General features: G+C 36.3%; 2 protein-coding genes across 4 annotated transcripts; both read left to right on the plus strand.

The window, feature by feature from the left end:
• Positions 1–5,300: 5,300 nt before the first annotated feature.
• Positions 5,301–16,444, plus strand: LOC103980302 (uncharacterized). Of its 2 annotated transcripts, none has more exons than XR_010477751.1 (12): positions 5,301–5,446; positions 5,769–6,069; positions 6,167–6,265; positions 6,373–6,590; positions 9,438–9,634; positions 9,853–9,961; positions 10,070–10,380; positions 11,681–12,079; positions 13,502–13,586; positions 13,673–15,250; positions 15,686–15,910; positions 15,992–16,444. XR_010477751.1 is itself a non-coding variant. In XM_018827961.2 (12 exons), the coding sequence occupies exons 2-11, from the start codon at positions 6,014–6,016 to the stop codon at positions 15,844–15,846; spliced, it is 3,213 nt and encodes a 1,070-aa protein (XP_018683506.2). In that variant the 5' UTR covers positions 5,301–5,446; positions 5,769–6,013; the 3' UTR covers positions 15,847–15,880; positions 15,963–16,444. The 2 variants fall into 2 exon arrangements, 1 of the variants encoding a protein (XP_018683506.2); XM_018827961.2 differs by having other exon boundaries at positions 15,686–15,880; positions 15,963–16,444.
• An 832-nt stretch (positions 16,445–17,276) lies between these two features.
• Positions 17,277–24,876, plus strand: LOC135592329 (protein REVEILLE 3-like). Of its 2 annotated transcripts, XM_065081753.1 has the most exons (9): positions 17,279–17,699; positions 20,077–20,134; positions 21,015–21,138; positions 21,211–21,384; positions 21,458–21,580; positions 21,989–22,098; positions 23,838–23,897; positions 24,253–24,343; positions 24,428–24,876. In XM_065081753.1, the coding sequence occupies exons 1-9, from the start codon at positions 17,437–17,439 to the stop codon at positions 24,430–24,432; spliced, it is 1,008 nt and encodes a 335-aa protein (XP_064937825.1). In that variant the 5' UTR covers positions 17,279–17,436; the 3' UTR covers positions 24,433–24,876. The 2 variants fall into 2 exon arrangements, with proteins under 2 accessions (XP_064937872.1, XP_064937825.1); XM_065081800.1 differs by lacking the exons at positions 24,253–24,343; positions 24,428–24,876 and adding an exon at positions 22,600–22,742 and having other exon boundaries at positions 17,277–17,699.
• The last annotated feature ends 1,937 nt before the right edge of the window (positions 24,877–26,813 follow it).

Raw genomic sequence — 26,813 nt, forward strand, 5'->3', positions numbered from 1 at the left:
TATTATAAATGATTTGGCTTTAACAAATTATCCCTTGAGGGATGAAGAAGCATTATTTATACTTTGAATGGTCTATGAGACGAATATAAGGAATCGGTGATAGCAATTCAGACACGTGACTTACCAATGTCATTTAAAAAACTATATGACAAGTTAATTAATCAGGAGACATATATGAAACTAGAAGAGAGGAAGATATAATCAACCATCACAGCTCAATTCAATAAAAAATCTCAAGAAAAGGATAATCAAAGCAATAAGAACTTCAATAAATGTTTGAATAAGAGTCATCATCCCCCATTATACTATCAACTCTCCCAACTCTCCAACTGATGGTGGCAACTTCAACCTAAACAACCCATGAAATAAAACTATAACTATCAATAGTTCTAACATCCTAAACATAGCAGTTAACAAAAAGTCGTTTGCTAGCTTTAGAACAAAATTAGACACATAACAAAAGTTTATCGATCTCGAACCAATCATACTTTATATCCAACTGGCTTCAAGCAAACATCATGACTAGCTCATTCAAGTAATCGGATTATTAGCTTTAGTGCTTCTCATTATATCACTTTTGATTTATAAAATTTATATATTTATATTGACTATGGAGGCAATGAAGACATCATCATTAGTGACAGTAAAGGAATCTTTATCACTCATACTGGTTCCACAACACTTATTCACACACAAACACTTTTATACTCGATGATATTTTCACTTTTATACTCATGATATTTTGTATACCCCTTGTATCAAAAGAAGTCTTATTTCTATCTATCAATTTTGTAAGCAAAATAACACATTTATTAAGTTCTTTCTTAACTCATTACTTATAAAGAATATGAGGACATGATTATCCTTAATTGGAGACTAGAATAAAAATAATATATATAAGTGATTGTCAACCTCATAAATCACCTAGTCAATCGCTCCTACTTTAGTTATTCCAATTGATGTATAACATCGTCGCCTTGGGCTCTATCATCCTTCATTCAACAACAGCTAATTTCTCGTTACTCTCTTCTAACTTTCAAATCAAGTAAAATTATAACTTATTATTTTATTTGTCTTAGTAATAAAAGTTATCATCTTTTGGAATGTCTTCCATATCTTACTTCAAACAACTTAAAATTATTTGCATTGATATCTAGGTCCTACCCCAATGACTTCCTTTAATAATTTAAGACTTTATATTATTTTCTAGATTACTAAATTTATATGGTTATATCCTCTCAAACATAAATATGAAATCATCATAGTTTTTATTTATTCTGGAAAGATGATCGAGAACTTCTTCTAGTATACTATTAAGATAGTTTTCTCTAATGGATGATATGAATACGAAGCCCTTACAACTTATCTCTCATCATGTGATATATAATATTTTAAGTCACCATCACACATACTTCAATTGGTTGGCTTTATTAAACAAAAGCATCGACACATAGTTGAAACTAATTTCACCCTTCTATATTAAGCCTTTATGCTACTAACTTTTTAGTTAATAGTCTTTTAAGCTATAGTCCACCTCTTAATCGCATATTCACCCCAATCCTATAATACCAATCACTATTTGAAAAACTATTTTACAAAATCTCAAACCTTTAAAAACTCAAGGTATTTGATTGTTTACGTTACTCTTAACTATGCTTCTATACTTCGCACAAGTTAATACTAAGATCCAAATCTTACATCTTTATTGGGTACTCCATTAAACATAATGCATTTCAGTGCTATGATCTTCAAACTCAAAAAATCTTTATATTACGTCATATTATTTTTAGAATCCAACTTTTATTTCCAAAATCTTGCCCTTTCAGCAACATGAGACACTACAACAATCATCCATTACTAGGTTCAATATAAATACACCTCAAATCCTCTCAAATGCATCTCTCATCACATCAACAAATAGTTCTTTTCTAGACCTATGCTCTTTTATTACTTAGTTCAATAGCACTTCACCCATAATTTCTCAAACTATCTCTCTATCAACACACTTTATAATGCTCGATGAAATAATACCCTTGGCACTATAAATAATGTCTTTAGTCTTTTTTGGCCAAGTGACATTAAAGTGTATCAACTTAACCAGGTATGTGTCATTAACTCTTCATCATTTTTTATGCTTTCAACACAACCCAATAATATTATCGAGCTTAGATATTACATGATAAGCTATCTCACCTCACACAAAATATCATCGGGTATAAATAGATATTTCAAATTAAGCGAAACCTAGATGGACCTAATATTACATACAAAATACATCTTGTGGCCAAAGGATTTTGCCAATGACTAGGTGTTGATTTCACAAAGACTTTTAGTCAAATTATTAAACAAACGATAATTTAACTATCTTAAGTTTGACTATTACTCAAGGCTGATATGTACATCAATTAAATATTAATAATACTATCTTAAAGGAGACCTTAACTGAAAATATATTTATGTAGCAACCTCCTAGCTTCATCCATCCTCAATATCCAAACTATGTTTGTAAATTATAAAAAAATATTTATGAACTTTATCAGGCTTTAAGAACCTAGTATATCGAATCTAGCTTGTATTTTATGTTAGTCAGCTTTGTCAACTCTAAGTTTGATACCTCTTTAATCCTGTGATAACAAAAAGGATATACTATGTATCTACTGGTCTACATGGATGATATTCTCATCACATATAATAATTTCATGGAGATCAATAATTTCTTAAGCAACTGATAGATCGATATCCCATCAAAGACCTAAGGACTATAAGCTATTTTCTAGGAGTGGAAGCAATATTCATATCTGTTGGACTTTTCCTATCTCAAAAATAGTATATTCGAGATCTATTATCTAAGATGAATAAGCAGAATGTCAAAGAAGTCACCACCCCACTCTTCACCATTTAATTACTTAAATTATATAATGATAGAACTACTATGGATCCCACACAATACTAACAAGTACTTAGTTTTTTATAGTATTTATCTCTTACATATCCAAACATCTTATTTGCAGTTAATAAATTATCATAATTCATGCATCAGCCCTCCACTATGCATTGGCTTGCACTAAAACATGTCATGCGATATCTTAAAGGGACTCTCATTCATAAATTTTTTTTTGTAAATACTCATCACTTCATCTCTATGCATTCAATGATATTGATTGGGTAAGCAACACTGACGATGTAATATCTATATCAACCTGTATTATTTTCCTTAGAGCAAATTTGATTAGTTGGAGTTCTAAGAAATAGAATACAATCGTAAGATCTATCACTAAAGTTGAATATCGAATCATCACCATTATTGCTGTAGAATTCAATTGGGTCACCACTATGCTATATGAACTTGGCATCACCTCCCAATCCACTCCTATAATATACTATAATAAAATTAGTGTCACTTCCTTATGTGCTAACCCGGTGTTTCACTCACGTATGAAATACATTGTCACTTACTTATACTTTATTAGAGATCAAGTTGTCAGATGTCAAGTACGTGTTTTTTAATCTATACTTTTGACCAACCAACGTACTCCCTCAAGAAGCTTCTCGCTCGATATTTCAGTTGTATCGAATTAAGATTTATATTTTTTACAGAAGTTAAATTTAATAGGAGTACAATAGATAAATATGAAATAATAATTTTACATTCAATATATGCTCTCATCCTCGGTCAATATATGTTTTTAAGAATTAATTATAGATTTAAATATATCATTTAAATGCCTGATTTGAGTAAAAAAAATCTTTCCCTTGAAATCTATATAAATAATAACATCTCTTTCGTATCAAAATTTTTAATTCTTCATAGTTCACTTCACTTCACTTCGATGATAACCTCTGAAATTGCATTTGCGAACACTATTTCATCCCTAATCAATTTGCAGGGAAATATAATCATGCAAATTAGCTCTCTACAAGTGCTGTGGGACAGATGGTTGCTTGCTAAATGCTTTCTCCATCCTCCAAGGAAAACAAGCAGCAGCAAACGTTAAAGCTGTGAATTCGACAGACATCGTTGTAGGGAGTTCAGTAGCTACTAAGCATGCCTGCCTTGAGATCATATCACCTTCCTTGAGCTTGAATTTGAGCCTGAGACAGCCATTCCAAAGTGGTGCTAAAAAGAGTTCCAAAACTATCTTTGGACATTGACAGAAGATATAATTCAAGGTTGTTTGACAGACCATTTGATGAACACTAAGGTGCCCTCTTTGTTGAGATGGATTGAATCCTTTTGGCTGGGAGAAAAACTTGGGTGGTCTAAAGATCATGGACACCTAAACCTTAGTAGATTTTGGTAGGGGTCACAGCATCCTTTCATTAGCAATGAACTCAATTTTAGCAAGCACATCTTTAGGGCCTTGTTGAACAATATTATTAAAAAAATAGAAAGATAAAACATAAAAAAAGGAAATGAGATCACCTTTTCTCTTACCCTCAGAAGAACTTAGAACCTCACCATTTATAATGAAAGCAAAAGGAGATGATGGAAATGGTTCAATTTGAATCCAGTATAGTATGACCCAAGTGCATGTCCCCTCTCCTTTACATAGGCCATTGCTGTAGGCCTCCCTCCACAAGGGTGATGATGATATCTTTGACCTGAAATGAATACCAAATTACACCTTGGCTTAACATTATCCATATTTTCATCATTCTTAAAATAAATTTACTTGGTTTTTTTTTTTCTCTTTCTTTTGGGACAGACAATAACATAAATCCAATATTAGTCACAGTTAATTGTCACAGTTTACCATAAAAAGGAAACAAAAGATGTCAACATTTTCCACAATTTAATAGCATTTGGGCATGTTTTTATTATGATTATTATGATTATTTATTTTTAAAATTTGGAAAAAAAATCTTTAAGTTTCTTTCTTTTGTTATGATAAAAAATAGATTTATTAGAACTCAATGATCAAAGAACACTAAAAATATCACTCTCAAGGATGGCACAGCAGCCTTAAGAGGAGGTAAGAATTTGGGTTGATTTCTGGGACTTCAAGGTGGAACAGATAACGGGGGCGCAGTACACCCCGTCCCGTTAGAGACAGGAATCATAGGGATCATACTTAAAATAACATGTGGAGCCCACAAAAAGATGACCCCGTGTTGGGCTTTTTAACCATAATATGTAGTTTTCTATTTCGATCGGTTCAGCAAATCCCAGTTCTCGTTGCATAGTAACGCAGAGAGGGCCTTCTGGGTATAAGTTAGGGTCACACGTCTCCTCCTCTCTCATATATAGCAGAGAGACCACGAGACGGAGACCTCTCTCTCTCTCTCTCTCAGCCCTTTTCCCTACCATCTCTCTCTCCTCCCCCCCCCCCCCCTCTCTCTCTCTCTCTCTCTCTCTGAGAAGAAGAAGAAGAAATCGATCACTTTTTCCCCAATACCTTCTCGTACGCCCGCACCGATCCCCGTGCGATCGTCGGAATCGATCCAGGCAACTCCCTCCCCGCCTCCGATCCTTTCTTTAGGCACCTAGATTAGGGTTTTGACATCGATTTCAAGTACTCGTACGATTCGTGGTAACCCTAAGCTCATTTGCTGTGATATCCGCGCTCATTGGAATTTATGTATTTGGTAGCTCGGATTCTCTCCTGATGGATTATTCTTCCCTGTTTCTGATCTGATCGTCGAGATCTTTGGATTACGGTGTTTTGGTTGTTGCCTCTTGTTGTTTGATGTTAGTTGTGGTGATGTTTTGGTGCTAAACCTCCCTCTCTGTTGGCTGACGATGATTTCCTTTCGTCAATTTTGGACAGGGAGCTGTACAGAATCTAATACTCGTTTCCAGGATATTTTAGCGCTCTGACAATCTGTTTCTTCATTCTTTGAGTTGGCGTTGCTGGCTTCTTCTGTAACGGACTTAGCTGACCTGTAGTAGATGTATGGAATCTGGATTAGTTGATGTGTTGTAGGAGGATAAGGTAGTTGGTGGTGTGACATATGATTCAAGGAGCCCAACATTTTTAGTTGATAAGATTCCTTGTACGTTCAATTTCTGGGAATGAGTCTGGAGAATGAAGACCGGTTATTGCTTGAAAGAAAAACTGGATCTCAAAAGTGAGCGCCTTCATCTGAGATCTTTGTTTTCCTGTTGTTATGTGTTGGTATTGTTCTCTGGCTGCTTATATATTTGCGTTCTTGTATGATGTCACAGGAAGTCTAAGATATTATATACAAGAGACGAACTTTTGTCTTTTAGCAACTTGGATATTTGCAAAAAATTGCCCAGAGGAATCGATGCTTCGATTTTGAGGTACTACCTGGTGAAAGCCTATATCAAGTCTTTGTTTAGCTCTCTGTCATTTCACCGGTCTTGTAGATTTTTTTTTTTGCTTCACTCCCTGGTATTTCTCAATGCAGTGAATTGGATGAAGCATCGGTCATTGAGAGGCAAAGAGGTTTTGGAGGCTTAACTTTCCAGAGCACAAAGCGGAGTGATTATGGATCATCACCGCCGAATAGGTTAGAAGGTGCAAGTAGTTATTTTCGAGGAAGCTCTGGAAGGTGGGATGCACTGTCTTCTGGATCGGACACTAGAGATGGAGACCTCCCATCTAATCGTGAAGCATCCATGCAAGGTTTGTATTTGCTTTTTCTGCAAAATGTTCTAGTGTTATTATGTTTTAGGATAATAAATTTATGTTTTGACAGTTGCAATGGTTTACTATTCCGCATTGTCATTATTTTAATAGATTGCTTGTTCTAAGCTTAAGAAATGTTTTCATTCGCCAACATTAAATGTAGCTCCGACAAAAGATAAAATGAGGTTCCCATATTAGAAGGTAATATCCGTTGTCATTGTCTGGTAGATTGCTTGTTCTAAACTTAAGATATGTTTTCATTAGCTAACATTAAATGTAGCTCTTGCAAAAGATTAAATGAGGTTCCCATTTTAGAAGGTAATATACATGCCTTCTAAAATGTAACCTGTAGAATATCCTAATTGTACAGTGTAAGTCCATCAAGATTAGCGATGCTATGAGAACTGGAGGGATACCCATGAAAACTTGCCTAAAAGAAAGTTTTATTGCTCTTATTGTAGCTAGCAATATTGTACTTCCTGGAGTTTAATAATGGGAGAAGATCCATGTCGCCGACACCTAATTGTTGGGAAATTATGACTACTTATTGTTGCACATGTCTTGGACTTAAGATTGGAATCATGCATCATGTGGTATTCCTTGTAATTGTGGTGCAAGTTTGGGTTTGTTTTTGCATTGCATATTTCAAATATAAAAATTTGGAATGTGGTGAGTTTGAGTTCATTTTGGGTTAGGACGAGTTTGATATCAAGTCTGATGTAGGACAAGATCGCGACAAGCATAGATTGTATATGTTTTGTCTGAAAATACACAAAGGAAAAGAGAGAGGGAGGAAAGATAAGAGAACTACTGGGCTCTTTTCTAAAGAGTAACTCTTAGAGATGAAGATTTCACACTTCGACATGTAACGATGGAATCATACTACAAAAAAAAAAAGATTGTGGCCTTACATTACTCGCATATAATGTGAGAAATAAAGCTATTCATTCATTTAACTGATAATTACAATATTGTGTAGGACAATAGGTTTGTTACCAAATTTATCCTAGAATAAGTACACGATGAGAAAGGGAAATATATTTTTATTTAAGAATGGAGGAAGAGAAAGATAATTATCGTAAAAGATAATAGGAAAAGAGAATAACTAATAGATTGCCATGTCTCAAATCTGGATGACGAAATTGAATCATTGGAAAAGTGCCTCACACCATTTACACAGTGTGGGAAAAAAAAAATTCAATTCTCTATCATTCTGTGATGTTCAGTTACGATCCCTTCCCATTTTTGTGGACCCCCAAGTACAAAAAGAAAAGGAATATAAAAAAGATAATATATATATATATATATATATATATTCAAACAATCTTCCTTTTTGATAACATATTTGGTTGATAAACTTTCCTTTTCTATGGATTCTTCAAGAAGAAATTTCTTTGCAAGGAAGATATCTTAATGAAATTCATGGCTTATGCCTTACATTTTTCTTTAGAATCTTCAATCTGAGTTTAAGATTTGTCTTTTTTTCCTTCTTTTCTTTTGACTTCATCTTTTTTCTCTCCCTGCACAATCTTATAACTAATGTAAGATTGTAGTAGGTTTTATCATATCATATAGCTTATGACATATGTATAAGACCTAAACTAATAAAATTATTCAATGGAAAATTAAATCACAATGGCCTAGTATTATATACTGTTGCTGCAAAGGAACTCTTCCTGAGGTGAAAAAATTGAAATTTTACTGACAATAATTATAAAATATCTTGGATAAAATAGATCGTCTAATACTCTAATGTTGCAGTATGAGTTTTGATACCAAATTTGATATGGGATAAGTTTGTAATGAGTAAAGAAAGTAGACATTTTTTTGGTAAAGTGGGATAAAAGAGAGAGGAAGTGAAGAATCATAAATCTTAATTGAAAAATAGCTATTAGACTCACTTGGACTTAAGTTTTAACTCCTAGGGATGAAAGTATTGTGCCTCTGGACTTCTCACATGAGGATGATTGAATGATGCCATTGGAAAAAAAAAAGTGGCCTCATGCCACTGACATATAATGTGGGAAAAAGCATTTTATTTCATTTAATCATTTTGCGACCTTCGGTTACAATTCCTTTCTCCTTTATAGATACACAAAGTATATGATGACAAGGAAAATACAAAAATAAGGAATAATATGGTAGAAAAACTACATTTTGTGAATCAGAATATGTCAGTCATATCATCTTTATTTCTGTGGGAAGATATCTTTACATATTTGTCTTGGCAAACTATCTTTTTTGTTGATAAAATATTTGATTGATAGGTTTCCTTATTTGTAATTCTTCAATCAAGAAGAAACTACTTTTAAAAGATGAAATATATAATCATATCGGAGACTTATGTATTTCATTTTTATTTAGAATCTTCAAGCAGACCTAAAATTTCTCCTTCCTTTTTTCATTTGATATTATTTTTTTTATTTTTCTTGGACAATCTTCTAAACTAACATATGATTATGGATGATGTTGGCATTTGTCAACTTATAATATTAAAAAAAAACCTTCTAATTAATTTTTTTTTCAAATGAGAAATAAATAGAAATGATTCCTCAGAATCATTTAAAAAATTCATTTTTACCATTTGCTTTGGGAAAACAAATGCCAAGATGCAAAATTTCTTGCTTCTGAAGTCGTGCGATCCTGGAGCAATCTCATGATGTCGGTGGAGCTTTAATGGCAGAATTTCACTGCCCATTCGTGTGTTGTGATGCTTGTGTTGACTGGCAAACATGTTTTGTGTTCTAATGAATTATGTCTGTTTCTGTAATTGACATCTTTACCATATAGGTGTTTAGAACTGAGGTAGTTCTGTTACTTAAATGATGTATCTTTAAATTACAGATTCTGGTAGGCGTTACGGACAGCAACAGCAATCTCGACATTTATCTCAAAATCTTGAGCATGATGGACTTCTGGGAAGTGGTGCATTTCCAAGACCTTCAGGTTATGCTGGATCCTCGGGACAAAAAGCTAGAGCAACCAGCCAGTTTCAGCTTAATAGGACTTCTGAACCTTATCAGCCCCCACGACCTTATAAGGTTTGGCTTTTGAGACTATAAATACAAACTAGATTCCATCAAAAAATTTATTTTTCATATTTTTTTACTTTGATTTCAACTTTAGTATCTTTGACCTCATCCTGTTGAGTTCTGATCCTCTATTTAAACATCCACAGAGATCTTGTTTTGATAGAGGTCAGATCTTATAAATATCTATAGAGAAATTTTTTTTATGAAAATGCCATCTTTAACTTCAGGCTTTACCCTTTCAACGGAAGGATGATAAAGATTCATGTAATGATGAAACATTTGGTTCTACTAATTATTCAAGTGAGGACAGAGCGGAAGAAGAACGGAGAAGAAGAGGTATTTTGTTATAATGATGGAACATTGGTCTATTGTGACTCATTACAGCTCCAATATTATTTTCTTTTCTTTTCTGGTTTACTTTTCTTCATTATATTGCCAATGCAGCATCCTTCGAGTTGATGAGAAAGGAACAACAGAAAGCACTGCAAGAGAAGCCAAAACAGATTCCTGATAATCACAAAGAAAATCTTGATGCTGATATTATTGCATTACTTCAGAACTCGGTTGATAGGAACAGTAAAATGAGTAAAACTGACATGCTGGATGATTCTTCACTGCCACAAAACGATTCTTCTAGGGTTTCTTCTAGTATGAATGCTCCCCTATCTCGGCCACTTGTACCACCTGGTTTTTCCAGCACAGCATTAGACAAAAACCTTCCTGTTCAGTCTTCAAGCACTCAGTTTGCGTCAGAGGTACCAATATATTACTCTATATTGAGTAATTGCTATTTGCTAATCAGAAAATGTTGTATTTTTTTTGTAGGAACAGATAATACTGACAAGTAGATGGTTTAGATCTATCTAGCTATCAGATTGACTTAGAAACTGTATTTTTGGAATATGTTCCTCTCAACTATTAGATGGTTCTTTGGTATTCTTGTTCATCATATTATCAAAAGTTCAGAACTAGTAATTATTTTTATGTAGTTGCTTGAAAAATATCATAACTAGTAGTTTTGTCGCAGCTAACAATATTAGGGTTTTTCGGATCTTCTAAATAGCTGTATTTCCATGCAGGTCTTTTTTTGTTTCTTGCTGATGATTCTTCTGAATTATTATTTATGGTTGCCATTATTTCTGAAAAATAAAAAGGACCTAAAGAGGAAACTTTCATCATAGTCACAAGAGTTAACATCACTGTTTAAAACCTCAATTTAAAAACTAGCAGTGACGATCTAGTAATTAACATTATGGTTGAACAGTGATAATCCATAAACTCTTATTAACAAGAATTAACATCATTGTCAAATAATGGCAATCCAGAATACTAATAATGAGATCAAGATAAGGGAAAACTAGCTGTAAGAGTGAGATTAACAGTGTAGAGTGAGCCTATACCAACAGAACAAGTGCAGAGGCACAGGAAAGCAGAGGTGTGGTGGAGTCTGTATCTGCAGCATACAGAGTAGAGCAAAGGGCACTTGGTTGGGTGTGGTTGTGTTTTGGGCATCGAAGAAGACATAGGGAGCTGGTGGAGGAGAGGAGAGGTGTGGTATAAAAATGTCAGAGAAGCAGAGAGAGAGCTAAGTTTTATTCACAGTTATCAGGGGTGTGGTTGGTTCATGGCTGCTGGAGAAGACATAGATAAGCAGATAAAGGGAGGTTGGTTCATGGCTGTCAGCAAAGAAAATAGAGTGCCACTGCCAGGGTTTAGTCACACATGATGGTTGTCTCAGACCACGATAGTGGGGTAGGCAGGGGGGGGGGTGTGTGGCTGAGTGATGGTAATAAGTGGTTTGAAATGAGGAACATATTAAATTTTTTTTGCTTCATTGGCACTCTGTCATGTTAGTTTATCATCAAGAAATGAGTGAGTAATCTGTATAAGATGTTTCCGCAACAAGTCATGCTTTTGGGCTTAATAATATGCAACATAATAACTAAATTTAATATTCATGTAATGATGTAAAAGTTAACTCAGTGCTTGATTGTGTTATGCTATCAGTTATCACTATGTATGGCCTTACAGCCAATGCATTCTTTGGAATCTCAGGGTAGCTTTTCTGGTAGTCTGGATGACCTTCCTCCAGATGGCACCGATAATGATCCCGAGAAAAGGCACCAATCAGCTGTATGCCTGGACAACAGCATGCTAAAAACTGGCTCCATGTCTGATCTTGTTGTGAATGTCGATGAAAAGCTTGCAATTCCATCATCGGTTCTCAAAGTTAAGCTCCCAATGGATGCTGAAAACATATCCTGTTCAACCTCCGGTTCTCCAAAAGTGAGTAAGATTTGGGAAGAAGTCATAGAGAATGATGTTTCCAACACTAAAGAAGAGAAGTTTGAGGTTACAAGCCCACTTATGCAGGACAGTTCAGTGTCAATTCTGGAAAAGTTGCTTGGTGGTTCTGTGGTAAAAACTTCTGGTAGTTCACCAACTTCCTCTGCGGTATGTAGTCATCTTTAAGAACATCTAGTTTGATGCCCACTCTCAGTTTTTGTCATTTGTCATGCTTGTATGAAATCATTCAATAATGTTAATATTTTTTCAAGGTTAATTTTGTGTTTATCTCTTGCTTTGGCATATCTTTATATATGCAGTAGATTTTTAGTAGAGCTTATGCTCATGAAGTTGATACTTTCTTTCTATGTCATAATTCCAGTATCTAAACTTTATTGGAGTGAGAAAAAATTTTAAATTAGTTAATTTTCTTGATAATGTCTTATCAAGGATTAAAAAAAAAAGGACACATGCCTGCTTTTTGTATGACAGCCAGATGAACTATAGAGTAATGACATTAATGCATTAGGGGCGAGGACTGTGCAGCAACATGTTTGTAGAAACTGGTTTATGGGAGAACTATAGGCATGCACAATTTTATGTATTTAGACTTAAAGGTTAGTAATATAACTCTTGTGCTTTAGATGCATTCCCTTGATCAAGATTTTAAAGCATGATGCTGCAGCTTAAATTTTTATATCCAGATGTGATCATGACCTGGCTTATGATACTGTTGGCAGAGGTCCTCTGGTGGCAAGGCCTGATCATCTTGAGAGCTAATATAACAAGGTTCATTGGAAGGGATCTACGAAACTTCTGTTTGAAAATGCTTCGAGCAAAAATTTTCTTAGTAATACATGGAAGAACAACAAGGCCTGTGTGGAATACTTGGGTTTCGTTCTATGCATAAATAAAGTAAAAGCTTGGAGATCAGATAACACATTCTTGGAAAATATGTTTCTACTTTTCATTTGTAAATGTTTTGCATAGTTTCTGTCATTTTCAATAGTAGACCATGTTCTTGGGAGCAATTTTCTACTCAAGTCAACTCTAAGACCTTTTGATGGTCCCACCTAACTGATTGTCCTCTTTCCTCTCAAAGTCTGAGTATTTAAAATTGTGACCACTAAACTTGTTTTAACCAAGAACAAACTAAATCAAATATTACATCTCATATTTAAATTCCAAAAATGGAGGCAAAATGAAAATTTCCCTGAATTTAATCGTTGCATCTCATTGAAACGAAGGAATTAACTATCGGTTTCATGTGTGTTCTGGCAAAAGATCGATACAAGTTAAAATCAAAAGAAAAAAAATGGTAGCTTCTTGTCTCGATTTGTGAGCTCTATTTGGCTTCTTGTGGATAGCTAATACATAAATCTGCATGTTTCAGTTACCCCTTCTAGTCTTTTGAATTGTCAGAGTTCCAGTGTTTCTGCATTCATCTATGCTTACGTGTTTTTTTTCACGACAATATGTATGTTTGTCTGCATGTGTGTATGTATATGAAAATGAGAATCTTGACAAATTATTACTTATGTATGCCTGATAAAGAGCTTCGATGACCAACTTGTTGTGATATTTTTCCAGAATCAGGGTTTTAAAACGGATGAAGAACCATGGGTTCCTGCAATTTCCGAATCTTCCAAATTTGCTAGTTGGTTTCTTGAAGAAGGTAGGAGAACTTTTTCTGTTTGTGCCTTGTAGGAGAACCTTTTTACCACTTGAAAGGCAATTTAATATTTTCTGATATGCTCACAGAAAACAAGCATGTAGAAGACCTTTCATCAAAGGACTTGCTCTCTTTAATTGTGAACAACGAGAAAGTTAACTCATCATCTTCCATAATTTCTTGTGACAAAGCAATTGAGCATATGGCACCAAGCTTACCTATAAAAATTAGTGATACCACAGAGAAACTTGATGCATCCTCCGCAACTTCTTTGATGGTTGGGATCCCTGAGCAGTATCATCAAGGTGTTAAGCCAGATTTAAGTCCTGCTGTGCTGACATGTGAGGACCTTGAGCAGTCCTTCATGGCCAACGTTGCAGGTCGTTCAAGTCCACAGCATGCTGTTCAAGGACCTTGGAAGACTACAGATGGAAAAATGGAACAGAAACTGGATATTGATGATCATGCATCACAACATCTTCTTTCTCTATTACAGAAGGGGACAAAGAAAGAGAAGGCAGCATCAGTAACTCCTGATGGTCTAGATGCTGAATTCTTTGACAAATTTTCCATAACTGATGCTAATTCTGGTTTCAAACTTCGGATTGCTGAGAAGGCTACTTCTTGCAACTCTGAACCAGCACCCAGCTCAGAGAAGACCCTGACACTCGAAGCATTATTTGGGGCAGCATTTATGAATGAGCTCCAATCGGCTCAAGCTCCTGTCTCCGTGCAGAGAGTTACAGATGGTGGGATTAACACTACAGAAGTTCCAACATCACTTGGATTGCCATTTCAAAATTCTGATGCTGGTTTCTTTCCTTCTAGTTCTGGTGACTATAAACAGAACAAACCTGCTCATGAGATGGACATGGTATCTACAAACCAAATTCAAGATGCAAATGTTCATCACACTGTGGGTCCTTCCAAAGAGCATGAAAACTCTCTTATTGAGGACTCAAAACATGTTGCTTCTGGTTTTGAAGAAAGAGCTTTGCAAATTCACTTGCCTGATGAGGATAATCTGATTACTACTAGTGATTCTTTGGACTCTGTATCTTCTGGCCCTTCACCCTTTCCAAATGCTACTAGAAGTGAGGAGCTATTATCTGAAAACAGTGTGGAACATCTCAATTACAAATTGCTTAATGCTATTACAAGAGATGCAGAACGAATTCCATCGTCTAGTCTGGATGGCTTACCTCCTTTTCGCACCCCACATGACCTGGTTGGTTCTGATAGTTTTTATCATCATTTACAGGGAAGAACATCTCCTCAGTTACCTCATATCATCAATCATGCAAGGCCTCTACACCCGGGGCTGGATCATCTCACAAATAGGAATCAGCAGATGAAGTTTATTGGTCCTGAAGGCATCCATCATGATCCTCGTCGAAATTTACTTGAAAACGTTGTTCCACTTAATACTTCCAATTATGCTAGTGGCCCACACGTTGAACCTCCTGACTATCATTTGATGTTACAGCAAATGCCAATTCCAGGAAGCTACCCACAACAGTTACCTCTTCCAGGTTTTCCAAGAGGTGTACCATTACCTCATCACCTAAATCACATGCAAGGGTACATACCTGAGATGAACAATGTACACAATATTTCGTTACATCAGCAGCACCCAACTTATGGCAGCCTTGGAATGGGAATGCCAGGTAAATTCCTACTATTTCCCTTGTGCTTCATGTGGTTTGCTTGATTGGTGCTTTAGGTTCACTCTTGTTTGGAACCTTGAATGGTCATGAGGCTGTAACAGAACTGTCAACTTGTTGCTTATATCCGACTTTAGAACTGTTGGGACACTAAAGAGTTTGGCAATACCACATTTTGTGGCCGATAATTTACTTGCCGCTGGGCATAAGTGTAGGCAAATTCATTCGTTGTAGAATTATAGACATTGCTAGGCTGCAATTAGTTTCTGCTTGGCCTAAATGGTAGAAATCCTAGTATTTAGTTGGCCATCTTGTCTTTGTGGTTGTCCTAAAATTTGGTTTAGCTTTTCTAGTTGGCCTCTGTTGCTTTTTTTCTTTAAGAAATTACCATTCAATTTTTTTTCTTTCCATTTTTAAAATATTTTTTACAATATGCAGGATCTCTCATTGGAGGTGGTGGAGGCAATCATCCGGAAGCATTACAAAGGCTGATTGATATGGAGCTGAGAGCTAATGCAAAGCAGGTGCACCCTGCATCAGCTGGTCACATTCCTGGTATATATGGTCCAGAATTCGACAGGAGCTTCCGGTACAGATGACTCTAAAAGACCTCTGATTTCATCTGATCAGAAGGTTGTGGAATACCTGACCTTTTATAGTTTGGTAGGTGAATTTAATTTTCTTTTTTGTGCTGATCGTGTTTGGCAACTTGTAGGGTATCATTTCAAATATCTACCCTCACAGGAGAAGGAAGAAAAAGAAAAAGAAGACGGAAACAGTCCCAAGGGAATGATAGAAGATTGATGGTGATCCAAATGAGAGGGACTCACACGTATATAGACAAGCCTGAGTTCTTTTCTGTTGTCAGTATTCCATCCAAATGGGAACAAACATTAAGCTTCTTCTCTTAGCACTTGTCTAATTATGTCAATTGGAGAAAGTTATGGAAACACCTCAGTACAAGAACACGGTAGGGTTTGCATGATATGATGCTGCTGTCCTAAACATCTGCTGGAGATATTACTTGCTGATCTCTATGTATTCTACGCGTACCTGTTTTATCTTACTATATTTTGTTGTCTGTATCATGCTTGGACGCCTTCTTTCTACATCCTGGTGTCTGGCTTGGAATGCTGATAGTAATTCCCAACAGTTTGATGGGTAATATGTTTAAGCTGATAGTACTTGTCATTTTCACCTGGGTTACTTGTGGTCTCAGAGATGGCCCTTCATGCTGTGGAAACAAAGGTATGGTCTCCAGTTTCCTTCTTCCATGAGATGGGGGTGCCTGTGTCTGCAATTCTTTCCTCCTCTTTTGTGGAATCTTTGACTATAATTATATATGCTAGATGATAAAATTATATGTCCAATTAGAACTCTATATAGAATGGTGCACTTCTTCCTCATATCCTTTATTGTATGATGTCATTCAGCAATTCTTTGGTTGGTAGGTGTGTTCTCTCATCCTCCATGTTATTCCACGGTTAGTAGCTATCAACCTTGTCTTTTTAATGAATCTTTTGTTCTTATCGCTATCAGATGTAACGCCAACCTTACTTAGTCTATAGTTTATTGGTGGCACATAAATATACCTTCCAACTTATTAAATTCTTATATTTCCCTCTTTAAGTTTTTACAACTTAAAATTTTTTTTTTTTTCCAAAAATATGTAGAGATATGTTCGAACAACTATCGAGTAGTATTAAGTAGATTCCCATAGTACGATTAGAATATTTATTCGTAGACAATTGAGATCGTTCAACCAGGTGTTTGAGTCTGTAAAATGCCCTTCAAAGAGATGGAGAACAGAGATATCCACCGTCATTCTTATTTCATTATTAATCATATCAAAGATGTACAAACACTAATTTCAATCTAATATATATATATATATATATATATATATATATATATATATATATATATATGCGAAGAACTCTCATCCGCAGAGAAGTATCCCGTGCGGGGGTCCGCAGCAAATGATTGCGGCCCCTCTTCACTGCCAACAAACCAGCGACTCTATTCGGATCGCACTGCCACTTGTCCACCTCCACCGCCAACCAGTCCACCGCCACCGCCCTTGTCCTTGCACCTCTCCCATTAGCAGCCATCGACACAGTAGAAGCCGAGGCCCTTCTGCCGCTCCTTACCTTCTCTCGCTACGCCTCCCTCGATCCCTATTTCTTTTTATGGTGTTTGTTCACGCCAAGGCAATCAGAGGCAGCAGAGAAGCATCACCGAAAGCCGCCGCCTTCTTGCCCCCCGACCTCCCCTCCCCCTCCCCCTCCATGGCCCTCCCGGGCGCCGCCGGCCCCCTCGCCCCCTCCTCCGCCCCCGCTGCCGCTGCTGCCGAGGACCCCAGCAAGAAGATCCGCAAGCCCTACACCATCACCAAGTCGCGCGAGAGCTGGACCGAGCAGGAGCACGACAAGTTCCTCGAAGCCCTCCACCTGTAAGAATAGCCCCACCACCCCTTTGATCTCGAACTTGTGGCGCTTCTCTAGTTCGGGCGGGCGATCGGGTTGTCGTCGGTTACTTAGGGCTAAACTTGGTTTCTTGCAATTCTATATGTCCGGGTTTCTCACCCGTAAAGTTCCTGCGTCACTGGCGGTATACCTGTCACTTTTTCCCTCTCGAAAATTGGTGTCTGTGGACCGCGAATCCCCTTCTGCTTACGACGACCATTGTTCTAGGAGAAGATTGAGTTGCAAGAGTTTGTCCATAAGGATGGGATTTTGGGTTTTGTCGGTGATCTCTCTTCGACTACTGTCTGGTCACGCAACTGGATATATGATTGGGGGTTTAGTTGTTGTGGATGCTTCAGTGATCTTGTTTAAGTTTTTATCTTCGTTTTTACCTTTAAGTGTTTGAATGAGAAATTTCCAATTCTTAGTGCAGTTTAAAAGTCTTTCATGCTTTAACTGTAGAATCTAGTAGAGGAGAATTTTCTAATTTTACAAGTCTTTTATGCTTTAACTGGTAGAGGCCTTTGCTTTCCTTTGTGGGTATCTCTAAATTGGATTGTGAGCCTTGGAATTGTCTCTTGTTTGGTATGTTGTTTTCTGTCCATTGTTTCTTGACACAGTTAAATGTGTCTGGACACGGAAGACGAGTCTTGGAGCTATTAGTTGTGGCATAATCTTGGAACGATTACAAAGTTCTGCTTCTGTCATTAGAACCTCTACTCCCTATTCATCTTTGAGCTTTGGTTTCTTGATGTTGGAAAAAAAATCTCTGTGCTTATTTTGAAATAGTGCCCAAAGTAAAGGAATAATTTGCCAATGCCCTAGCAGGGGGCAATTTGATTTATGTGATAATAGATAATATAACAAAAGACTCCCTCTTAGTTGTCTTGGCTGATTTGTTGCTTGTAACGGATGCTTCTCCAAAGAAAATTTTTGGATGAGTCTACGACTCAGAGCAAATTGGCATGGGGAACTTCTTCTTTGTAGATGTATTGTGTAGACTCTTGTACATGTGAACCGTAATGATCTATGGGATAATATAACCAGATATTGGGAAGGAGTGCAATAGGAATATGGTCAGTGAATTTATGACCAAAATTCGTTGACCTTGAGTATGTCAGCCTTTGTAAGAGGTTGGGTAGAATCAGAGCAATTTGGGTGTAGAAGAGAGTTTTTGTGGATCATTAGTTATTAACTCTTTTGACCTTTCAAATATCATTTTACTGAGCAACAATCACACATCTCGTTGCATTGATTCTACGAAGGATATCTGCAAGTAAGGCTATACCAATATAGAAGATTTTATGTTTTAGTGGATCATTAGTTATTAACTCTTTTGACCTTTCAAATATCATTTTACTGAGCAACAATCACACATCTCGTTGCATTGATTCTACGAAGGATATCTGCACGTAAGGCTATACCAATATAGAAGATTTTACTGAGCACCTCATGCTCTCCCATTGATCCCAATAGATCCTAACATCATGATATAGACAAAATTTGTTGGTCTTCCTCCATGGTGTTTAATTATGCTGTAATAAGATTTTGATTTTCTCAGTAATTGTCTATCAACTGCACCAAATGGTTGTCTCGTCTACAGTTAAATCTATTTGTCATTCAGTGACGAAAGCAAGGGCAACCCTTGGCATCACGATAAGCTTGCTACTTTACAATTTGGATGACCAGGATTTCGGACATGAAACAGCCCCTCTATTTACAGGCATAATGATGCATATAATGGCTTCCCCAACCCTGCATTGGCGGGAACATGATATACTGAGTCATTCAATGATGAAGCCAGACATGAACCACCAGCCTCACAATTTCTTTTTTGAAAATCTCTTCAGATGATATTTAGTGCTACGGTTCACAAAAAGGCATTCATCATATTCGGAGGCCTACTTACTTTGGTATAATATAAATTACCTAAATACATGTCATAGTACTTAATAGCCACATTCTGTTTATATGTTTTAAATTATGATGCTTTGACCGATAGACAAATATCTTAAATTTGAGATTGATAATCCAACATGCCTTAAAATATGTACACTAGAGATTCAATAGCTTTGTGTAAATGACAAGCTAACTGCTACTAACAAAACTATCTGCTCCAGACAGTTTGAGACAGTCCATTTGTTATTATGTATTATATATTGCAGCTTTTGGTCATGTCTTATTGCAGTGCATATGCAAATGTTGTTAGTAGTACAATGGTGTACGTTGTTTGGGCATTATGTATCGTAACATCTTTGATGTGCAAAAGTGGCACATGATCTTTAGTTTATGATGATTTATATGGACAACGATGAACTATAAGCTCTAGAGCCATAATAATATTTATTTTCTGGCTTTTTGCAGATTTGATCGTGATTGGAAAAAGATAGAAGCATTTGTTGGTTCAAAGACAGTTATTCAGGTAATTTGCAGATAGGTTGTAGTTCTATTAAGAAATATATGAAAGAACTAAGAATAGGGAGAGAACACACACGAAATTTCAACCAACTCTTGTATGCGAACTTCTGCCTATCTATTCATTTATTTTCTTTCTATGGATTCTATATCATCAAGGGGTGTATCTTTAATACTTAATAGATAGGAAAAGATGCTAGACTTTGGAAGTATTGGCTCATTGAATAATGTTTTTGATTTGGCCTGTTTGTCCATGCTTGTCTTTGGGTTTTCTCATATCATCTTCTCTTGACTTGGAAACTCTGGAATCAATTGTTTGACGAGGATCTAGAATAATAAAAACATGACTTGTATGGTCATCTAGATGCTTCAACCTTTCCTTTTGACTCTGGGTTAGCTTTACAAACATGAGTGTAAACTTTAGGTTTGTATGAAGTTGATGTTCTGGAGTAACATTTTCCTCTATCAATAAGAAGCATCTGGAAATTGCACATAGCCAGGACTCAAATCCTGGATTCGATATTGGTCTATCCGACCAGTATAGTATTGGTAGAACAATCCATATTGCCTGGTATCTCCCGGAAAATAAAAATAAAAATCATATTGATTGGTGCCAGATCATATGGTTCAAGACCAGTCATTGGTCAAATCAGCAAATACACATCACACTAGCAGGTATTTGAATTGCCTCAAAGAGTCCAGATATAACTGTAAAATAAGACGTGATTTTAATCTCATTTTTGAAATTGTTCTTAGATTTCCACATTTCAAGGCCCCGCTAAGAAGCCCCCTGTTTTGACATTGAGGGCCTGTCAAATTATGATAAGCTGACAATTGTTTGTCGCAAGTCATGCACAGAAGCAGATTCTAAAAAAACAACCTTGCAGATTAGGAGTCATGCACAGAAGTACTTTCTGAAGATTCAGAAGAACGGTGCAAGTGAACATGTGCCTCCACCTCGACCCAAGAGGAAAGCAGCACATCCATATCCACAGAAAGCCCCTAAATATGGTTAGTCTCGTTCAATGATTATCATCTGCTTTCATGTTGTAATCGAACTGATAGGTTTTCTGGGAACTGCAGCTCTACAGATATCTCGAGGCACCACTCCACACCAGGCTTCCTGTTTGCTTGAACCACAATCTGCTTTTGGAATAGATACATCTTCCATGTCTAGAAACTCTAACACAAATGAAGCAGTTCCTTCTGGGCTTAACAGTTCTCTCCATCCTGTTAGTGCATCTCATCTGACATCAGGTTTGGTACTTTCTCTTGAGTAGTTCGATCTTTTCTTTTTCCAGAAGTGCCTCCTAAGTTCTTAGATGTCCAGATGATATGGGGCATGCTGGAAACTTGGTGGTGAAAAATTGCTGTTCTAGCAGCACAATAAGTCCTGTAACCTGGCCAACTTGTGAAATGGCTGACCATGAAAATCATGTCACAGCTCTTCGTGGTGAGTTCTCATTGCACCTAAATAATAGCTAGAGCGATTGCCTTTTCAAATTGATCAGAAAGAGATTATATGTGTTCTGTCTCATCAGAGCACTTAGATTGCAAGAAAAAGTTGGTGCTATAAAATAAAAAAGAACACAATGTTGTTTGATGAAGCTTGTAAAAGAATGTCATATCATCCTAGAGATCATGGCAGGAAACTACTGCTCAGAAAATACAGTTATATTAATAAACTATTTAGTTATTTGTACCAAATGTGAGGGATCTTCCCTTTTCTTATTTCAAATCTTTGTTCAAGAACAAAATGCTGCAGCAAATTTTTGAAAATTGTCGCTTGTTGTGTTTTTATATTTGTGTGAACCTTGCTCAGTCTTTTGATTACTGACCTTCTGTTTGGTGGTTTCTGCAGTTATGCCAGACTTTGCTCAGGTGTACAGCTTCCTCGGAAGTGTCTTTGACCCCAGCACTACTGGTCATCTGCAAAAACTGAAAGAGATGGATCCAATTGATGTTGAAACAGTATGCTATATTCAAACCAGTACTTATTACAATTTTTTCATATATTGAAGAAAATTTAATGCTTCGTTTTTCGATGTTGGAAACTATTTTATCCAAATGAAATGGTTGTTATTCTTGTTTAGCTGGCAATGAATTTTCTTCTATATTATTGTCTTATGAATTACACAACCGTAATTGTGTTCTGATGAAAAACATTTGCTATTGCTGAACTGTAAGTGGGTTTTATGTTTGGTTATCTCTTCTTGGAAAGTGTAGATCATGTAATTGTGTGCTTGTGTATAATTTTTAGTTGTTTCAGCTTGTTTATGATTCACTTGGTTGTAAGAAGAACTGCAACATACTTTTCTTTCTTTGTATGATAACTTTGTTTGTGTTTCTAAACCAGTAACTATTTTATGAACTTGTGGTCAAAGAAAGACGTCCTTCATTTTGTGCTACTGATGAATAGTAGCACAGGTTTGTATTTTTTAACAGCATGTGTTGGTGTCATTGTTCATGCAGCATATGTGTGCTGAGCATGTGAAGTACAATTATGGGGCAGCGGTGCAGGCCTGTAAACCATTCATGCTGCATTTGCACAATCCAGGTCAATGCCAGGATGTGCCGTTTCAATAATGGTGTCAATGGTACAGAATGAGCTTTTGGTATGTGCCTTGGAATGCATCGAGCATGAATTGTACCATTTAATGAATAGAAGCCAAATGGCACCTTATACCTGGATTTTAATAACTTAAGATAACAAAGGAATTGTTCTTTGTAAATATGCCAAAATGGGACGATAGATGATCACCGATAAAGATCTATTTTGGGAAAGCTTTTCTGCAAGGACATTGGAGTTTAACTGGGATGCATCTACTTCAGCATTTGAATTAAAGGGCATTAGCAGCCAAATTGACGTAAGAAAGAAAACCACATATTTAAAGCATTTAAAAATACTTGGAGGTTTATGTATGCTGGATACTGCATCAGACTTCTGTTTACATTTGTTATACGCTTGAAAGAAAACTTCCAATTTCCATTTGGACCATGATTACCCTCGAGTTGGAATGACATCCATCAGACTGCTTTCTTGTTATTGTTCATACTTCATAGGATCTAACAATTTGGAATGACATCCGTTTGGATCTGAGTCTGATGTAGGTACTGATAAAGATCTATTTTCTTGCTCTTTATATATTTTTACCAGTGATGCTTATAAGTAATTTCTTGTCTTATCACATGTCAGTTCTTTTCTACGTTGTCATGGCAGAGTTTCATCTTTGTTATTATGTATCTGGCACTATTTACTCTTTGTGTTGGTAGCTGTTAAAATTATATGGCAAATTTTGAAAATTACACCACCAATGTCCTGCTGTTTTGAGCTTCTAGATCAGAAAAAAGAGAATTCCATAGGATTCAAACTACATATCTGTACTTAAAACTTTGTATGTAATTGAATGAATTGGAGCTTTTCTTGTGATAGGGATTAGAGACAGGGATAGTACTAACGGTAATAGACAGGATTATGTTATTTGCTCTCTTTCAAAACTCTTAATTCTGATACTGGAGAAGCGCACCCTTTCTGTTGTTCTGAATTCATTATTCAAGTTGTTATATGTATGAAAATTTTATCAGAGCATGCTCATGTAGAATACTTTGTCATTTTCTTTTTATCTGTTACAGGTAACTAGTGTCTGGTTTATACATGTGCTTCTGAATTTACCTTCAAAGAAGTAATCTTTTGTACCATCAATATGCAGGTATTGTTGTTGATGGGGAATTTATCTATCAATCTGACCAGCCCTGACTTTGAAGCGCATGTGAGTGTCACTGTCATCTAACCATTAACTTTGGGAGTTTCTCAGAATTTGCTGACAAGTTGGTTTTGGCCCCTTGATTCACTTATCTGGTCTGTTTTATTTGACATTCTGACCATCGATTGAATATCCTTCATAGATATCATAGTTCTGCAAATGCTCTATTTATAAGTTTAGAACTTCATGTAGCAATGACCACATTCATTGTCTAGATACTACTGATGAACTTTAATTTAAATTTTTTTACGGGGTCTGGATTTTATACACTAGCCACGATGATCAATGGAAACATGCTTAATTTTTATTCTCTTGTTACCAGAAATAGTTGGTTAACTTGAATATGTTTACCTTCATGCAGAGAAAATTACTCGCGTCATTCAGTGGTGACACAGAGGACTTGAATTCTGGTATTGCTAACAACCTCACTTGTGAAACTGTTGCTCCATTATGTAAGTTCATGTCTTTAAAACTTTTAGCCATAAATCATATTGAATTTCACTATAATCAACCAACTTTCACACTTGAAATTTCAGGGTGAAAGGTGAATGAATGGTAATTATGCAGTCTCGAAAGCTATGGATTGTACATCAATCATTTTTCCGAGGCTGTGAAGGTTAAACCGATGATTATATCAAGTGAAGCGATTGTACCACTACTGGTATTAGCTTTTGCTGATACAGAAGCCTTGATATCAAAAGAATGAGGGGTAGTCAGATTTTTTTTTAATGCTTCAACCGATCTTGGCCAGTTATTAATAAATCCGATTTGCCGGGATAGAGTGTTGTTTGTGTATATAACATTTTGTTAGATCCATGGTAGCTTTTTTATGATTTGCTAGGTTTGGGAGTAATAAGGTGATTCCTTCATGTATCTATATATCCTGGTTTGTTTTTCCCAGCTTGAAGGATCTGTGACCTTGGAGCATTGAGTTGCTAAAATTATTTGCCTAATATATCATGAATAAAGGCAAGTTATTATGGAATGTGGGACACCTTTAATATGTCCTTCATAAGCTTGAAGGATCTGTGACATTTGATGGTTACGATCGATGACCATGATAGGGCTTCCCCTCCCTCGTTCCTCGCATGACCCGCTATATTGAAGGAGTGCGCTTGCTCTCTTGATTGAGCGGTGATGATTGGTATGAGATTTGGGTTCAAAGATTCATCGACTTCATTTCATTTTTCGAATAAAAATTTTAGTGGTGGAAATAACTATGATCAAGCATAATAAAAAAAAAAAAAAAAAAACAAGCTCTAAACTTAAAGTGCTAATTATAAAACTTAAAATAACATTATTTTTAAGTTTGTCTTTGGATAGCAACTTGGTGCTCTAACTAGTTTGATTTTGGTCTCCTTTTCTCTCATCGTTGAAATCGAGGTTTGAATAATAAGCAATAGGCTTCAGAGGCTTCTCATTTAAAAACCTACTGGGCAGAGCTTGATGTAGAATTTTGGCTGTCGGAAAACGAGGAAAAGGCTGCTAGAAGGACTAATTGTACCTCATAAAGTCTTTCCTTTTCCTCTTCTCCTCTCATAAACTTCTTCGATTGCCTATAGATAGAGAAGAACCTCTTGTTTTAAGGTGAGGAGCACCTCTAAGTCCTTAGGTTTTATGGACATTTCTTATAGGGTGCACATAGCTAGGACTTTCCTTGTAGGGCTACTGTACCCCTTTGCCTAGTAGCTATCCCTATTTCAGTGAGGTATGGCCTGATTTGAGGTAAGTAGTTGTTGGGAGTTAGACTTTGCTTGGACAAATAAGGTTGAGTTTTTAAGATAAGGGTTGGCCAAACTAATTGAGAGATGTTGAGATCGTCCCTGATTAGAAGAGGGGCGAAAGTAGGCAGGGGCATGCTCCTTTAGTGCGAAAGGCCATAAGGAGGAGGGTGGGAAAGATCCACCGTGTTGAGTTTGATGATAGGGATGATAGAGACTTGGTAATATGGCTCGACAATGACTAAAGTGGACAAGGGGTCTCGCGACGGGACAAAGGTGATGATAAGATCAAGGGCAGGGGGACCTCGCAATGGAGCAAAGACGATAACCGATGGGGTGGAGACTATGGGTGATCTCAATTTTTAAAAAATAAGAGACGTTATGTCGAAACAAACTAAAAAGAGATTATTATAAGAAATTTTTTATTATTTTTTAGGAAATTTACCCAAATTTATTTATATAGTTAGAAGAGTGAATTTCGGTATAAAGCCCCCCAACTTTAAAAAAATTTTGCATAGCACCACAACTTTAAAAAATTATATAAAAATACTTTTTTAAAATGATCATTTTGTCCCTAACCTCATGAGATCCATTGTCGCCTCCGTCAACCTTGCCAACCTTGCACTGCGCTCACCGTGCTCACTCGTGGCCCTCGCATGAGAGCTATTAACGACGATGGTTGCTCTTGCGCCCCCTCTTACCTCGTGAGCGAGGTATGCAATGGTGGGGCTAGTGGATTCGATAAAGGCCCTCGTGCAAAGGCTATAGGTCAAATGATGGCAAGGGTAAAATAATCTTTTTCCGTAGTTAGTAGCGTTGCAAACTTTTCAAAGTTAAAACATTATGTGAAATTTTTTTGAAGTTACGAGCTTTCTTCGAAAATTCACCCTAGAATTATATTTCTAAATTAAAAAGAAAAGGATCATGTGGGCTAATTATATATTAATCTTTATAATTAAACCTCCTTAGCTTCATGATCATTCGTTTTACTAATGAAAGTATGAAAATAATGGGTAAAAAGGTGATTTCAATGTTTCAATCGGTGATGATAGATGACGTCGATTGTGACAGACGATGACATCGCTGGAGGCTGCGGGTGGCTGTTATGGATGAGAAGAGCAATGACGAAAGATGAGGGTCGCTCTACATTTACGTCAACGTCGACATAAATACAAAGCAACCTTTACCTCTTGTTATCGTT

This window comes from Musa acuminata, chromosome BXJ1-1, assembly GCF_036884655.1.
Source record: "Musa acuminata AAA Group cultivar baxijiao chromosome BXJ1-1, Cavendish_Baxijiao_AAA, whole genome shotgun sequence".
In the NCBI taxonomy this organism is placed as follows: Eukaryota; Viridiplantae; Streptophyta; class Magnoliopsida; order Zingiberales; family Musaceae; genus Musa; species Musa acuminata.

Bases quoted from the DNA above. Each gene is read 5' to 3' on its own strand.
- LOC103980302 (XM_018827961.2), top strand. From the start codon at position 6,014: ATGAGTCTGGAGAATGAAGACCGGTTATTGCTTGAAAGAAAAACTGGA. The intron at 6,591-9,437 runs GTTTGTATTTGC...TTTAAATTACAG, and splicing joins TCGTGAAGCATCCATGCAAG to ATTCTGGTAGGCGTTACGGA. The intron at 15,251-15,685 runs GTAAATTCCTAC...TACAATATGCAG, and splicing joins CCTTGGAATGGGAATGCCAG to GATCTCTCATTGGAGGTGGT.
- LOC135592329 (XM_065081753.1), top strand. From the start codon at position 17,437: ATGGTGTTTGTTCACGCCAAGGCAATCAGAGGCAGCAGAGAAGCATCA. The intron at 17,700-20,076 runs GTAAGAATAGCC...GGCTTTTTGCAG, and splicing joins TTCCTCGAAGCCCTCCACCT to ATTTGATCGTGATTGGAAAA. The intron at 21,581-21,988 runs GTGAGTTCTCAT...TGGTTTCTGCAG, and splicing joins TCATGTCACAGCTCTTCGTG to TTATGCCAGACTTTGCTCAG.